The sequence below is a fragment of the Nicrophorus vespilloides genome, unplaced genomic scaffold (genome assembly GCF_001412225.1).
Source record: "Nicrophorus vespilloides isolate i.1.1-1 unplaced genomic scaffold, Nicve_v1.0, whole genome shotgun sequence".
Classification (NCBI taxonomy): Eukaryota; Metazoa; Arthropoda; class Insecta; order Coleoptera; family Silphidae; genus Nicrophorus; species Nicrophorus vespilloides.
In genome coordinates, this window is record NW_017098841.1 from 1 (window position 1) to 14,778 (window position 14,778).

The 14,778-nt window shown below is 39.2% G+C and overlaps 5 protein-coding genes across 7 annotated transcripts; 2 read left to right on the forward strand and 3 right to left on the reverse strand.

Moving 5' to 3' along the window:
* Positions 1-146: 146 nt before the first annotated feature.
* LOC108563341 (band 4.1-like protein 5) lies at positions 147-2,341 on the reverse strand. The gene is made up of 5 exons (XM_017921989.1): positions 1,804-2,341; positions 1,148-1,295; positions 919-1,095; positions 647-855; positions 147-583 (listed from the first exon to the last, which is right to left on the reverse strand). The coding sequence occupies exons 1-5, from the start codon at positions 1,966-1,968 to the stop codon at positions 380-382; spliced, it is 903 nt and encodes a 300-aa protein (XP_017777478.1). The 5' UTR covers positions 1,969-2,341; the 3' UTR covers positions 147-379.
* A 1,094-nt stretch (positions 2,342-3,435) lies between these two features.
* Positions 3,436-4,324, forward strand: LOC108563339 (band 4.1-like protein 5). Its single transcript, XM_017921988.1, has 3 exons — positions 3,436-3,502; positions 3,914-3,955; positions 4,008-4,324. Exons 1-3 carry the CDS (start codon positions 3,436-3,438, stop codon positions 4,232-4,234), a joined length of 336 nt encoding a protein of 111 aa, XP_017777477.1. The 3' UTR covers positions 4,235-4,324.
* Positions 4,325-4,665: 341 nt separating this feature from the next.
* LOC108563342 (serine/threonine-protein phosphatase 6 regulatory ankyrin repeat subunit A-like) lies at positions 4,666-14,528 on the reverse strand. 2 transcript variants are annotated; one of them, XM_017921991.1, is made up of 13 exons: positions 14,217-14,528; positions 14,010-14,094; positions 13,806-13,954; positions 13,364-13,751; positions 12,855-13,311; positions 12,654-12,794; positions 12,195-12,591; positions 11,852-12,132; positions 11,651-11,777; positions 11,383-11,596; positions 11,001-11,318; positions 10,595-10,945; positions 4,666-4,858 (listed from the first exon to the last, which is right to left on the reverse strand). In XM_017921991.1, the coding sequence occupies exons 1-13, from the start codon at positions 14,241-14,243 to the stop codon at positions 4,833-4,835; spliced, it is 2,961 nt and encodes a 986-aa protein (XP_017777480.1). In that variant the 5' UTR covers positions 14,244-14,528; the 3' UTR covers positions 4,666-4,832. The 2 variants fall into 2 exon arrangements, with proteins under 2 accessions (XP_017777480.1, XP_017777479.1); XM_017921990.1 differs by lacking the exon at positions 4,666-4,858 and adding an exon at positions 8,408-8,806 and having other exon boundaries at positions 14,217-14,526.
* On the forward strand, positions 4,865-7,770 carry LOC108563343 (DNA mismatch repair protein Mlh1). 2 transcript variants are annotated; one of them, XM_017921992.1, is made up of 7 exons: positions 4,865-5,466; positions 5,522-5,585; positions 5,634-6,127; positions 6,180-6,540; positions 6,594-6,901; positions 6,953-7,389; positions 7,444-7,770. In XM_017921992.1, the coding sequence occupies exons 1-7, from the start codon at positions 5,357-5,359 to the stop codon at positions 7,725-7,727; spliced, it is 2,058 nt and encodes a 685-aa protein (XP_017777481.1). In that variant the 5' UTR covers positions 4,865-5,356; the 3' UTR covers positions 7,728-7,770. The 2 variants fall into 2 exon arrangements, with proteins under 2 accessions (XP_017777481.1, XP_017777482.1); XM_017921993.1 differs by having other exon boundaries at positions 5,640-6,127.
* LOC108563344 lies at positions 8,813-10,061 on the reverse strand. The gene is made up of 2 exons (XM_017921994.1): positions 9,286-10,061; positions 8,813-9,142 (listed from the first exon to the last, which is right to left on the reverse strand). Exons 1-2 carry the CDS (start codon positions 9,839-9,841, stop codon positions 8,892-8,894), a joined length of 807 nt encoding a protein of 268 aa, XP_017777483.1. The 5' UTR covers positions 9,842-10,061; the 3' UTR covers positions 8,813-8,891.
* Positions 14,529-14,778: the final 250 nt, after the last annotated feature.

Genomic DNA, 14,778 nt, shown 5'->3' on the forward strand with positions numbered 1-14,778 from the left:
CTCGATAACTATAATAGATAGAATGAATCCAATATATGCATATGAAAACTGAATGTTTAGGGAATCCAGCAAGTATAGATACATTCCTGTGCTCTTATCCATATTGCTGTAATATTGGGAGGCGTAGTAACTTCAAGTTTGGAAACCACTGTTGCAGACAGCTGTGTCCGATGATGCGTGTTCAAAGAAATGTACAATTGAAATTCATATTGTACACTACACTTCTTCCGTTTGTCGCTGCATAGACTACAATACTGAATCTTACGGTTCTTCCGAGCACAAGCGGAAGTAGATGAATCACGTATGTGATGAATGTCCGCTTTCTTACTCCTTCATTATTTTCTAATTATCGCAATTCGAAATTAATTCATTCATTCATTCAAATCACTGACCTGAAGACGAAAGTGTGCTCCTCCTGCCGTCCAGCGTCATCATCCTCGACAACAACCAGCGTCAATTTCTTCTTTTTGAAGTTTAATTTTCCGATCTTCGGCCACGAGAAAAGTCCAATCTTCTGCCCGTTCTCGAACACCAGAATTCCCGTTGGTGTAAGACCCAATCTGTACTCCATGCCGTCTTTCGCCTGAAAAACACGTACATTACAAGAGCGTCGTGCGTTTTCCTTCCTTCCTTCGAGTTTATTTACAAGCACTATGTGCATATCGACACCGTACATCTCCATCCTCTTGATTTTGTTCAAGAAACCGAACTCTGCTTGAACGGGCGTCAAACCCCGCAACGTCTTGAACTCCTCCAAGATCTCGATTTCCATCTCTTCAGATTGATTGGGAACAAAACGAAATTCGGACACCGCAGCTGCTGTATGATGAGACTCATCATAATCTCCCCATTCCGCTACAAAATAAGATTATTTACATATAAAACCTCAGTCGAATCAACTCATAGTTAACAACTTACACTGCAAGGCAAGCGCTGCTAATTCTATATTGGTCTGATGAGGACAGTCCACGCGACCGTCGAGAATATCGTGCTTCAGTTGCAAGAAAAACTGATATCTCGTCAATTCCTCTCTCAAATTGTTTGGATCCGATAGGTAAAACTTGACTTTCAGCCTTAAGGTGTAAGGTGGACCGACTACGAAAAGGAATTAAAACGCTATTCTTAAACTGCGAAGATCTTAACTCACTTTTGATTTGCTTCTTGATGGATTTCGTCGGATCTAACCAATGCTTCACGTGATTAACGTCGGTGTACTGCAAACCAAAGTAGTCTTTCTCTATCAGGTCCAAGGAATAAAATACTTGCTCATACAAATCCCTGGCCTCTGCTTTTTTCTGCAAATTTAAACACCAGCAAAATAAGTCTGCACAAATCTAAACTTAATTTCTACTTCCTAATTGCAAAATCCAATTTTGCTGCAAATATGGACTATATTCATTGTAATTGTGATTAATTTAAAACTCTCTTTCTTTTATAGCTCTAATTCTAATGAAATATTAAAAATTTGTAAAGGATTGGAATCGAGTTCACATGGGATTTAAAAAGTGTGTCTTTCCCAAGGTATTTTCACCTATTGTTAGGAAAAGAAACTTATATAATAATTCCCATGAATTGCATTGCATTTGAATTGATGATGTAAATGTGAAAACATTTACAATGATTATGTGTTAATCATGATGCGAGTTTTCATTAAGATATTGGATTTAGTGTTGGTGATTGTAACCAGACACCCATGGAATTTGTTTTTTTCTGAGCACACCCACCCACATCAACAGATGATGGATGGATTTTATGCTTTGTTTTTTTTCTCTGTCTCTTGATCAGCAGATGAAAGATGCTTACAGAGAGTTCGACCGAGAGATCGGTGCCATCGAGTAAAACGACCCTGCACTGGACGAGATTCTTGTTCTGGACATGCTTGACCTTCTGGTGATGCTTGCTGCCAGTGTTTCCCTTCGGACCGTTATCTGCTGCACGAACCTTGCGACCGCTCAAGAACCGGAACATTTTTCACCAGGGTCGGCTTCAAGAATTGCGCGGCGCCATAGAAACAACCGCTTCTTCTCAATCAACTATTTATTATAAACACATCATTACATATTGCATAGACAAAGTAATTAGTAAATCGTTTTTTTTCGTTGCAAAAGTCTTCAATTTCGCTGATTCGGCTCAGTCCGGCCCTGTTTTCCGCACACCATTTAGCAACAAACAGAAGCAAACAATACTAAACAAATCAAATTCGAACACTTCGCACAAACAACCATGAGCAAACCCACTGCACGCACTGCACCACTGAAACCAACTGAAACCTTCCAGTTTGCTTCTCTTGTGCTCAGTAGTGTTGGTGTTGTTATCATGCGCTTGCGATGGCGCCACTTCTTTTACGGAGAAGAAGACAAAAAAAAACTTTCATTGTCAGATGTCGCTGTTTCTACCTGCACCATCATCATTTTTCTTCGAAATGGGACAGGTAGAAAGTGATAGATTTGAAATATACATCGTTGCAGCAGCAATCGAAAAGGAGGAGATGAAAAAAAGCTTACGTTTTATATTTATTTAGTAGAGAATATTATGATTTATACAATTATTTACTAAAGTTTCCGTATTTTTGCCAATCTTGCTAATAATGATTAATTATATAGGGAAGTTCGAAAACCTCTATCAAAATAATCAAATTTGCAAATCACATTTTCTTTGAATGTGAAAGTACCAGTGTTTCCACAAACGTGCTCATAAGTAGACGATTCACTCAGAAAATTCTCTATAGAAGTCCTCTTAAGGACAGCTTTGTTATCATAATCTTTTCAACACTTTTTTATTTACCTATCCAAGGCCTTCTTACACTGTGATAAGAGCTCGTGAAAACTTTATATAAATGTTGAATATTTTTTTCGTTGTCTGTATTTATTCACTGCTTTTCTATTCTGATTGATAATGATAATACCTTGGGTAAGACACACTTTTTAAATCCCATGTGAACTCAATTCTAATCCTTTACAAATTTTTAATATTTCATTAGAATTTAAAATTATAAAAGAAAAAGAGTTTTAAATTAATCACAATTACAATGAATATAGTCCATTGTTATGTATAACCGGTATTGTTTATATTATGTTAGCCCTTATTATTTTATACATGTTTATTTATGTAAGTCATTAAGACTTAGAACATATACCATTTAGGAAGATCCCATAACTAATCATTGTGTAACGACTGTTCTTAATCACCATGTTGTGAACAAACTCGAAGGTCCAATCTATAATGACCCTTTAATATGTACATCTGCCTAATGACTTACGAATTAGGGAAAGTACCTAGCTTTCCTATCTTTCCCTTCCAAATATTGTACTCCCACTATGTAAATTCCCTACTATAAAATAGGATGTTTATGTAATACAAAGTCAGTCTGGAAGAAAGTCTAAAAGTCAAAGAGTCTGAAGTCAGGCTGAGGGTAAGTCTTACCTAAGGGGCCGAATGGAGAAGTCAAGTCTAGGAGTTAATGTAACATTACTTGGAGAGTCCAGTGAAGAGCACTTGCTTCGTAAATCTAACTTAAGAGCAGAATGTAACTCTTAGTTAATAATACCTGAGATCAACTATTGTTTAGTTGACTTCTCAATAAAACTACGATGTATACAATAAAACTAAATTAAGAATATTGCATTTAATATTCATAAAACCCTCCAAGACTCCGCAACGACATAACTACGAGATAATCCACGGTGTCCAAGGATTTCTTAATCCCGGGACACGACACCATATTTGCAGCAAATTGGATTGTTTATTTTGCAATTAGGAAGTAGAAATCATTTGTGCAGACTTATTTTGCTGGTGTTTAAATTTGCAGAAAAAAGCAGAGGCCAGGGATTTGTATGAGCAAGTATTTTATTCCTTGGACCTGATAGAGAAAGACTACTTTGGTTTGCAGTACACCGACGTTAATCACGTGAAGCATTGGTTGATCCGACGAAATCCATCAAGAAGCAAATCAAAAGTGAGTTAAGATTTTCGCAGTTTAAGAATCGCGTTTTAATTCCTGTTCGTAGTCGGTCCACCTTACACCTTAAGGCTGAAAGTCAAGTTTTACCTATCGGATCCAAACAATTTGAGAGAGGAATTGACTAGATACCAGTTTTTCTTGCAACTGAAGCATGATATTCTCGACGGTCGCGTAGACTGTCCTCATCAGAGCAATATAGAATTAGCAGTTCTTGCCTTGCAGTGTAAGTTGTTAACTATAAGTTTTATGCTTAATATGATATTGACACTGTAAGTTGTACAACTCCACTCTATTATAGAGGGGTGGACTCAGAATAGAACACCTCCTACCGGGAGGAGGAGCCATTATACATTTAGCCACGCCCTAACAACGCTTATTGCCAATAACAAGCATATGTTATTTTAGATGTGTATTATTCTTTTCTTAGCTTTAACTTAGTTTTTATTTATGCAAAAAGTAATACAAAGAAGTTGCTTATGAACTAATAGAGAGAATATGTCGTGTCCCGGGATTCAAATGACTCTGGACACTGTGAAATATTCCTTAATTGTGTAGTTGTGAAGTCCTATAGGAGTTTTTAAGGAATGCTATAAGATTCACTATAAGATTATTAATAACTTCTATGTCTAGATTCCAATTGCTATGTTTGTTACTAGGGTTTTTATGAGTCTAACTTGGACTAGCTAAGACTGGGACTGTCCATGACTTGGACTCTTTAGGGTTCGTGGGCAGTTCTGGGAAGAAGGAACATGGGTTTAGGAAGGTGGTTCTGTCTGGGTCATCATCAAGAATTGCAATTTTGTCAATAATGAGCTTCCATCTGGAAATTCCTCTATAATTAACTGGGTCCTGGGTCGACGTCGTTTGCCAGTCACATATCGGTAGGATTATAACAGTCTACAACATTAAGAAATTGGTGTGTATCAGGTCGTGATCTCTGCAAAACCAGTAACTCGAAGAAATGATATCTTAGTTGGCCGATGTCCCCGATCACTTGATTCCTTTTAACAGTAGCGAATGCAGCCGATTGCAATAGGAAATAAGATGATTTTCGAATCGGTTAGCTTCGATTTGTAAAGTTAAATGTTTGCATAGTACAAAGGTTAAACATTGCGCGCGCGAAATTCCTCGTCAAAAAAAAATAAATAAAGTACGGTGCTGTACGAAACTGGGGTTTGTTGATAATCAGTTTCCAAAGAGATTCCCACTCTCAATGAGGTGAATATTTATAAAGAAATAGTGAATAAATGAAAGCTGTAAAAAAACTAAAGTAAATAGAAATAGGATTGTAAGAAGTCTTTGACGGAATTGACGTATTATTTGGAAAGGTGTATGGGATGTGAAAAGGTTAAGATTGTCGCGCGCGAATTTATTTGTTAGAATATTGGAGCGGTGATGGAACCTCGCAGCATTTTGAAGTTGGACGATAACGTGATCAACCGGATCGCGGCCGGAGAAATCCTCCAGAGGCCGGGAAACGCGTTGAAGGAAATGCTGGAAAACAGGTTCGTATGCAACCCGTAAATCATCTTTTAAATAACATCTGATTTCCGTTTTCAGCATTGACGCCAAAGCGACTAGGATCCAAATAACAGTGGTTAACGGTGGCATAAAGTTACTGCAGGTATAATTTGCAATTATTTAATGATTCATCTCAATAAATAAAAATTAGATACAGGATAATGGATGTGGCATTAGGAAGGAAGACTTTCCAATACTCTGTGAAAGATTCACCACCTCGAAATTACGCACCTACGATGATCTCTCCACCATGTCAACTTTTGGGTTTCGGGGTGAAGCTCTGGCCAGCATCAGCCATGTGGCCCATCTGACAATAACATCGAAAACATCAACAGAGCAGTGCGCTTACAAAGCAGCTTACTTGGATGGAGTACTTGTAGGTGATATCAAACCGATCGCTGGTAATCAAGGAACTCTAATCTCAGTAGAAGATATCTTCTATAATATGCCGTTGCGAAAGAACACCTTGAATAGTCCGCAGGCCGAGTACACGATAATCTCAGATTTGATTGGGAAATATTCTATAAACAATCCACAAGTTGGATTCAGTTTGAAGAAGCACGGCGAAAACAACAATATTGTGACGCAACCGAACTCGACATCAATCGACAATATAAGGATTCATTATGGAAACACAGTTGCCAAGTAGTTATTAATATCATCATTATTCTATGATCAATTAACTATTTTGTTCAAGGGAATTACTCGAATTCGAGATGGAAAATAGATCATTCAAGTTCAGTATAAAAGGACACATATCGAACGTGAATTATTCGGTGAAGAATATGGAATTCATTATTTTCATTAACGATCGTCTGGTGATGGTGCCCAATCTGAGGAAAAGCATCGACGACGTTTACAGCATGTATCTGCCTAAAAGTATGCATCCATTTCTGTATTTGAGCATGCAGGTGGAACCGAGGAATGTGGATGTTAACGTCCATCCGACGAAGCACGAGGTTCATCTACTGGACGAAGAGAAAATTGTTGAGATCGTTACGGAGGCGATCAGTGCCAAGCTTTTGGGATCGAATAATTCGCGCGTATTTTACGCACAGGTAAATTGATAATTTCGTATAAAGTTTTGTTTATTTTCTTTTGTAACGACAAGACTTTGCTGCCGGGTGCCTCAGTCGTCGAGAATAGTAACGGAAACAGTTCGATTAATAATACAACGGCGCACGATAAGACCATGGTACGCACGGATCATAAAGAACAAAAATTGGAAGCATTCTTCGGACCATCGACGAGCACTTCCGTTAATACGGCCAATCAGAGCGTCGCTGCAGCTGATAGTAACCAACCAGTGATGAGACAAGTGGCCCAGTATCGAGGGGAAGGTTTCATGAACTTGGTGTCGGCGCCGGGTCCAACCAGAAAGCTAGACGAAAACAGCCTGAGCAGTTTCAACAAGAGACTGTGCGTTCCTTAAAATAATCGTTCCTCATAATTAATCATGTACTTTTTTAGAATCCCGGACAATTTAATGAGCATAATCTTGCTGCAGACGGAGCTGGAGAATGTATGCGACGACGTTCTGCGCGAAGTCTTCGCTAATCATTTCTTCGTGGGCTGCATAAGTCCAAAACTGAGTCTGTTCCAGCACGGCAACAAACTGTTCCTGTGCAACACCGAGATGGTTATGCAGGAGCTGTGCTTCGAGTTCCTCATTTTTCACTTCCACAATTTCGACGTGTACAGGTTCGAAACGCCGCTCTCCATTTACGAATTGGCGATGATCGCACTGGATCTACCTGAAACGGGTTGGCACGAGATCGACGGTGAAAAAGCTGTGCTCGCTGAATCCGCTGTCTCGATATTGCAATCCAAAGCTAAAGTGTTGAGCGAATTCTTCGCGATGGAAATCGACGATTGCGGGAACCTGCTCACGATACCCATATTGATAGGTAATTAACGAAGAGATCTTGTCTTTCTTCTAACGTTTTTCCTCCAATTCGCAGATAAGTATCTGCCTAATCTATCCGGTCTGCCGATGCTGATACTGCGAATTGCGGCCGAAGTGGAATGGGACAAGGAGGAGGAATGCTTCGGAAACTTCGCTCGTGAGATGAGCAGGTTTTATGGGAAGATGTACCCGGACGAGAACTGGGAACACGTCCACACGCACATCCTTTATCCCGCCATCAAAGATTACTTCTGCCCATCGAATAAGTTCAGAGGTAACGGTTCCATTGTACAATTAGCCTGTCTTCCCTCGCTCTACAAAGTCTTCGAACGATGTTAAAAAAAAGAAAGTAAGCATTTTTGTTTCTAAGATCTTTATTCATTCTTTTTAACATTTTCATTTTGTATCAAATAAAATATTTATATAAAAAAAAATTAATGATTAAGTATATATATATGTAAATATATATCAAAAGGAGGAAAAAAACTTGATAAACATTCGCTTATTATATTATTTCAGTTATATGCAAATTCGATTAAATTTCGCAAGAATTCCTTTATATTTACAACAATTTCACTGTGCTTTGCAAATAGTTAACTTTTTTTTGTTCGATTGGTTCTCGAGTCACGAAACGAAATTGCAATAAAGCAAAGTATCAAATTTAAAACCTAACTAAAATTTTTGAAACAGTTCTAATTAGTCGCGTTCCTCGGCATAATTGATGGAAATTAGAAAATCATAACGAAGAACTACCTGTATACATACATATGTGCATATTCGGAGATTCGTATTGATATTGACTAGGATTTTCTTCAACAAATTGCATCTCTCTAGCAAATTTTTCGAATATCTTTCCTCGTCCAAATAATTACTACCACCTACACCAATACAATGAAATTGATTGTGTTAAATGTACATGTTTTATTTTATACGTCAGTCGTTTAAGTAAAATAATGTTTATACAGTAGGCCTCTCCCCATTTTTGCTAGGCGTTGCGTGTTTCTTCCAAATTTTTGAAAAAAAAAATTTGTAGACAAATTGCAGGTATATAAATATTTAAAAAAAAAAAGTAGATGTCTCGGTACTTGCAAGTAGTGACTTGTCGATTATCGAGTAATTGCATTAATAAAGGAATCGCGTATTTAGGAGGAGATTTTAGATATTTAAATGCGCGGAAGTATTAATTGTGAGAGGGCGGAGGAGCAGGATTTCCCATCACCAAAAATAAACCAAACAAAAAAAATTGAGTATTGCATTGAATCATTTTCCTAGTGAACACAAGAGGCAGAAACCTGCAGGCCGTTAAAAATATTCGTTATCGCTACTGTTGCCCTCGTCGTTGCACGTCTCCGCCACGTGATTGGTGCTTCTACCGTAATCAAAACCATCAGCTGTCTGCGGTGGATTTGAGTTTGGTACTGCAAACAGAAAGTAAAACACAGTAATTTTCTCGACTAAGGCTTTTCTTGTTTGTTTGTTTGATTGATTTTGTTAGGGGTTCATTTAGGATAACGAACATTTATTCTCGTCGCTTCTGCGCCCTCTGCGTTTCCCTTTACCACCAGAATCCCTCTTCGAAATCTCCTCTTCTTCTTCTTCCTCCCATATTCTAGAATCGCTGCAATCCTCCTCGGATCCGCTGCAATCGCCGATATTCTCAGCTGCCTTCGTCATCGGAACGTCTTCGTTAAAGTTCACCGTAAAGTATTCACACTTCTTCGCCTCCCGACTCTCACCGGCAGCATTTTGCGATACTTAACAGAATATACATATTATTGGTATCAAACACAATCCTTCAGTCTATTAAAAAGTAACGTAACAAGATCAGAATTCCAATATTAAATATATCGAACTGTGATCGTCAAGTCACTATATTATTTATAAATTGAATTTGTACCTTCATCGTTCGATACAATTCTAATTTCCTCCAGAGAACAATCTCTAAAAACCGGCGATTCTTGACTATCAATTGCACTATCATTATCCACTGTAGATTCTGTTTCAATTTCCAACTGAGAATTCGTTTCTTCTCTATTTTCATTTATATCCAGATTCGAAAAACTCTCAACGACTTCTTCCAATTTCACTTCATCACGCTGTATCTCCTCTCCTTCGTTCGTTATTTCCTCTTCACTTTTAATACTATCCAATTCGAGATCATTTTCTACATCCAATGCAATATCACTTATGCATTCATCAGTATCTTCTTTACTATTATCCGGATTCATTTCTTCTCCAACGAGCGTTGTTTCTTCTCTAACAGCGGATTCCTCTTCGAGGAAATGTTTTATGTTTTCATCGTCCGCTAGAACAGTAGTTGAAGATGTGTTATCATTTGATGCAGTTTCGCATTTGCTCTCCACATTTTCTATTTCAATTGGTGCAATGACAATACTTTCAGTCTTTATAGGAGATTTATCTTGATCGTGCGTTAACAAACCCAACTTCTTCATCAAGTAAAATCGACGACGAGAAGATTCTGAATCATCCTTAGATGTGTACCCATCAAAATCACCGTCTTCTTCGCATGGAAGCAATTAGATTTATGAAAAATGATTCGATCAAAGACGTATATGATTATATAATTTACCTTGAATGTGAACATTCGGCAACTGTGGTTTTTGCGTTATACTTTCCGAGCTCTTTTCCATCGCACCTTTCAGCTTGTTCTGCATTGCCTGTTGATGCAAGTAAATGCTGTTTATATCTTCGTATGTGACGTCGTATATTTTCGTCAGGGCTTCCATTTTCTTAGCGACGTTCTTGTAACCGGTTATCAATTTGTTGACGGCTGTCTTTTCGATGCTGTCGCGTTCGCCTTTTGGAGCCAAGGCAATTTCCGAAAAAGATCTGTGCAAACCTAAACCGTAGTTAGGCTGTCGCCGTGGTCTTTCGTGAACAGAGTTATCGTAGTTTTCGATGAGGACAAGGTTTCCGCCCGTCGAGTATTTCCTCCTGTGCGCCAGACAAGGTGCACTGACGTTTTGGCTCGGCCTCAAACGGCTGCGCGATTTGCGGGACGCGACGTTCGGATCTCGGAAAATAACGTCGAGCAATTCCCGAGGATCTCGCATTATAGACATTTTCGTCTGCATCTGCGCGTTTTGTGTGCGTTTTTCAGGGATGGAAACTATAGGAATAGATTGAGGGTTGAAGGTTGTAGGTTGTTCGGGTTTCCTAATAGATATAGGGATATGTTAAATTACCTTTGATGATGGAATGGTTAGGTTGGTTGGCCAAAATGATGGCTAGGCATTTGGCCACGCACGCGTTCGGAGCGCAACACAGGGCCGGAGTCAAACCCTCGGAGTCCACGGCCAGCACAGACGATCCCTTCACGATCAGCTCGTTTGTAACTGGAATTAAACCGTTGCGAGCAGCAAGATGAAGCGGAGTCTTCAGATCCTTATTCGTCATGTTCACAATCTCCACATCGGATATGTGATTCAGAAGGAGGAACGCTGCATCGCAGTGATGTTTCAAACATGCCGAATGCAACGCCGTATTTCCATTACTGTCGCATTGCTTAAAATCAGGATTATAAGTAATCAAAAGTTCTGAAAGAAAAATATAAATTATCTTCACAAACAAACGAAATTACTTATACATTACCAATTACTTCGCTTTGACCGTATTGAGAGGCGGCAATCAATGGAGTACGTCCATTTTCGTCTTTCTCGTCGATTTCAGCTCCTTGTTCCAGCAAATATCTAGCACAATCGGAATGCCCGTTCAGCGCAGCAATATGCAACGGAGTCCTTTGCCTTGCGTCCTTCAGATTAACAATATCCTTTCCGAATTTCTTATACAAAATCTCCAAGCAACGCTCGGACCCGGCAAAAGTTGCGCAATGTGCTGGCGAAAAGATGTTTCCATCCACGGATTTGAAAACGCCGCGCTGCAGTAAATACTCCACGCAACTGGCATTCCCTGAAAAAAAAAAACAAACAAATCAGTGAAATGCAATATATTGATAAGATGTTTATAAACGTACCGTAATAGCAGGCCCAGTGCAAAGCGCTGAATTTGTGATTGTCAAAAAGTGCAGCCTCGTGTGGTTGAATGTGATAAAGAATTGTCTGAAGGCACGAGAAATTTCCACAAGCTGCCGCCAAATGTACGACCGTTTTACCGTTGATGTCTGGGGTTAAAATCGTTGCCCCGTTGGTGATCAATAATTGCGCAACGGAATTCTGATTGGTTACGATCTAATAAGAAATAACATTTAATTTGATATTAAATTAACTAACATGAAAACTTACCGCTCGGAATAGAGATGAATGTTTATCCGAATCTACGATATTTGGATCCGATTTGGACTTCAGTAAAGTTAAGACACAATCTGTGTAGGAACTGGAAACCGCTAACATTAAGGCCGTTCTGTTGAAACTGAAAATAATAGAATTATAACATTATTAGAATCCAGTAGAATAATTTCTGTCTATTGGATCTAGTATACTCACATGTCCGGTTTATCTATAATGGATGAATCCTCGGTGTTATCCACGAGGAGAGCAAGGCAGTGATTGTGACCATTTTTGGCAGCGTAATGGACGGGACTCATACCATAAACATCTTCGCAAATTGCAACCTTGGCGCCGTATCTTAATAACATTTGGACGCATTCCGCGTTTCCTTCACGAGCAGCAATCAATAGAGGCGTACAGCCAGTAGCGTTTTTTATATTCGTGTCGGGAAAGTAGGACATGATGGAACTCATGATATTGGAATCCCTTCTACGAGCCTGAACAACAATTAAAGTATACATTAAAATTTTATAAAATACAATCTGAACACAATACTTACAGCGAAATGTAACAGGGTGTTTGGTGGCATGTCTGGACCATGGAATTGATACATTTTGCCTAGTGCTTCGAGAAGATTGTGCAAAGCATGCTCGTTGCAACCGTTAACAGCGTAATGAACAGCCGTAAAACCTCTATTATCCCTCAATTTCGGATCAGATTTGTGCTGCAGCAAGTATTGAACGCATCTACCCTCCAAATCGTAGGCAGCAGCAAGATGTAAAGCGGTACATCCTTCAGAATCGTGTACATTAACAGGAGCTCCAATTCCGACTAACGTAAAGACACAATTATAATGACCCCTGGCGGCTGCGTTGTGCAAAGCTGTGCGTCCAAAACTATCTTGCAACTTGAAATTCGCACCTTCGCTGACCAACAAATCCAGGCACTCTACCGAACTAGTGAAATGAGATATAAATGAAAGTGATTACGTTTTCAAGTATAATGTGGATGTATTTACCCATTATAAGCAGCGTAATGCGTGGGTGTTTTCCCGGTGTTATCTTGCGTGTTCAAGTCCACCTTGGCTTGGATAAACTTGCGAGCCACCTCGACAAATCCCGAAAGGCAACATAGATGCAACGGCGTTCGTCCCTCGTACCTAGATGTTATTAATTTCAATCAATATATCGATGTTAAAGGAATTTTTAAAGAAACTTACCCACGTTTATTGGGATCTGCTCCGTAATCCAATAGAGTTGCGGTGAGAATATCGTGACCATTTTGAGCAGCAATGTGAAGCGCCGTATTACCGTTCTTATCCTCCACGTCGATCACAGCACCATGGTCGATCAAGGTTTTGCTTCTCGTGAATCTACCATGGATCGCAGTCATGTGCAGAGGCGTTCGACCGTCGAGGCTCTGCTTGTTCACGTCTACATGATTCTCGAGCAGAAAGCTCATGCACGCTATTCCATCGGTGCTAGCGGCCGCAATGTGCAGAGGTGTTTGCCCTCGATAGTTCACAGCTTCCAAATTTGCATTCGCCGTAAGGAGAACATCGCAAACAGAGATATGCCCGTTCAGACAGGCTATGTGCAGCGGGGTGTTACCAAACACGTTCGCTGAATCTACATTAGCGCCCGAGTTTATCAGCAGGTGGCAAGCATATACCATACCTAAGAATTAAACGGCATCAGTTAAATTCGCATCTAACAAGAATTAACTTACCGCTAGCAGCAGCTACATGCAACGGGGTGTACTGATTCCTATCGTAAACGTTTATATCAGCTCCGTTTTTGATCAAAAGCTCCATCGTGCCCACATGTCCTAAATGCGCTGCCCAATGAATAGGCATGCAGTCCTTTTTATCACAAGCATTCACTATACACCCTTTCGAGATCAACAGCTCCACTACATCATTGTGACCATTGAGTGCTGCATGATGCAGCGCAGTTCTTCCTGATCTATCCGTGACATTGATGCTACTAATGCACCCGAGCAGATGAGATACACACTCAACAGCGTTATTTGCAGCAGCTATATGCAGAGGCGTCTGCCATTGCCTGTCCCTAGCCGATGTGTCAGCATCATGTTTCAGTAACAAAGAAACAGTATCCTAAAATCATTTGCAAAAATTACAATTTCATAATGATTTTTCTTCAATCCTCACATCAGCACTGACTCCGCACGCTCTATGCAGAGGGGTCAACCACCGGCTATCTTTAGTGTTGACCCTGGCTCCTTGTTCCAATAATAATTCAGCCAATTCAGTGTCACCTTTGTATGCAGCCGCATGCAGAGGACTCCTCTTTTCAGCATCTAAATATAAATCAGGATCAAGTCAAGTTGAAGATCAAAACAATTGAATAAATACCCTGGTAATTGACGTCCACCTTTCCATCCAGCAGATTCTTCACATCATCAATTTCCCCTGAGAAGATTGCTTGGATCAGGGGAGGCTGCAATTGAAAACAACCCAATTAAATATTAACAATAACAATGGGGGTGGCTCTTCTTTCTCTTCCGAGATGACATTTAACCTAAAATTAATCGCGAAGATTATTATCATTATTATTATTACCTGCTCTTCCAATTTTAACATAACCATTTTTCACTTTGTTGGAGAACTGCGATGAGAGGAGGCATCTAAAGTGGTGCTGGCGACGACTGCAACAACGAACCTCGGATTCGGAACGAAACCAAAATCACATTTTACCCCTAACGTGAAAATAAATCAAAACGCCAAATTGGAAACGTAAACAAAATTTCGGCCGTGCTGAAAAAACAAAATCAACAATCGAAAACATTCGGCCAAAAAAAAAGGAGATTCCGTTGACAGGTGGCTGCATGTCAAATGTTCACTTGGAACCGACTTCATTCGTATTAAAAGAAAGTAGTTCAAATTTAGTTTCACATATTTCTATTACTAATTAGAATTTAGCATTATTTATTACGAAAAGTTTCATTTATTTATTTAAATTATCAACAAAAATAATCCATATATATATATATATAAAAATCCCGACTATACCAAAATCTCGAATATATCTACAATAACATTTTTAAAATTAAACAAATGCTCGAAAAAGCAGTGTTTTCACATTTCATCGATTTTCTCGACAACTGTAATACATAGAATGAAT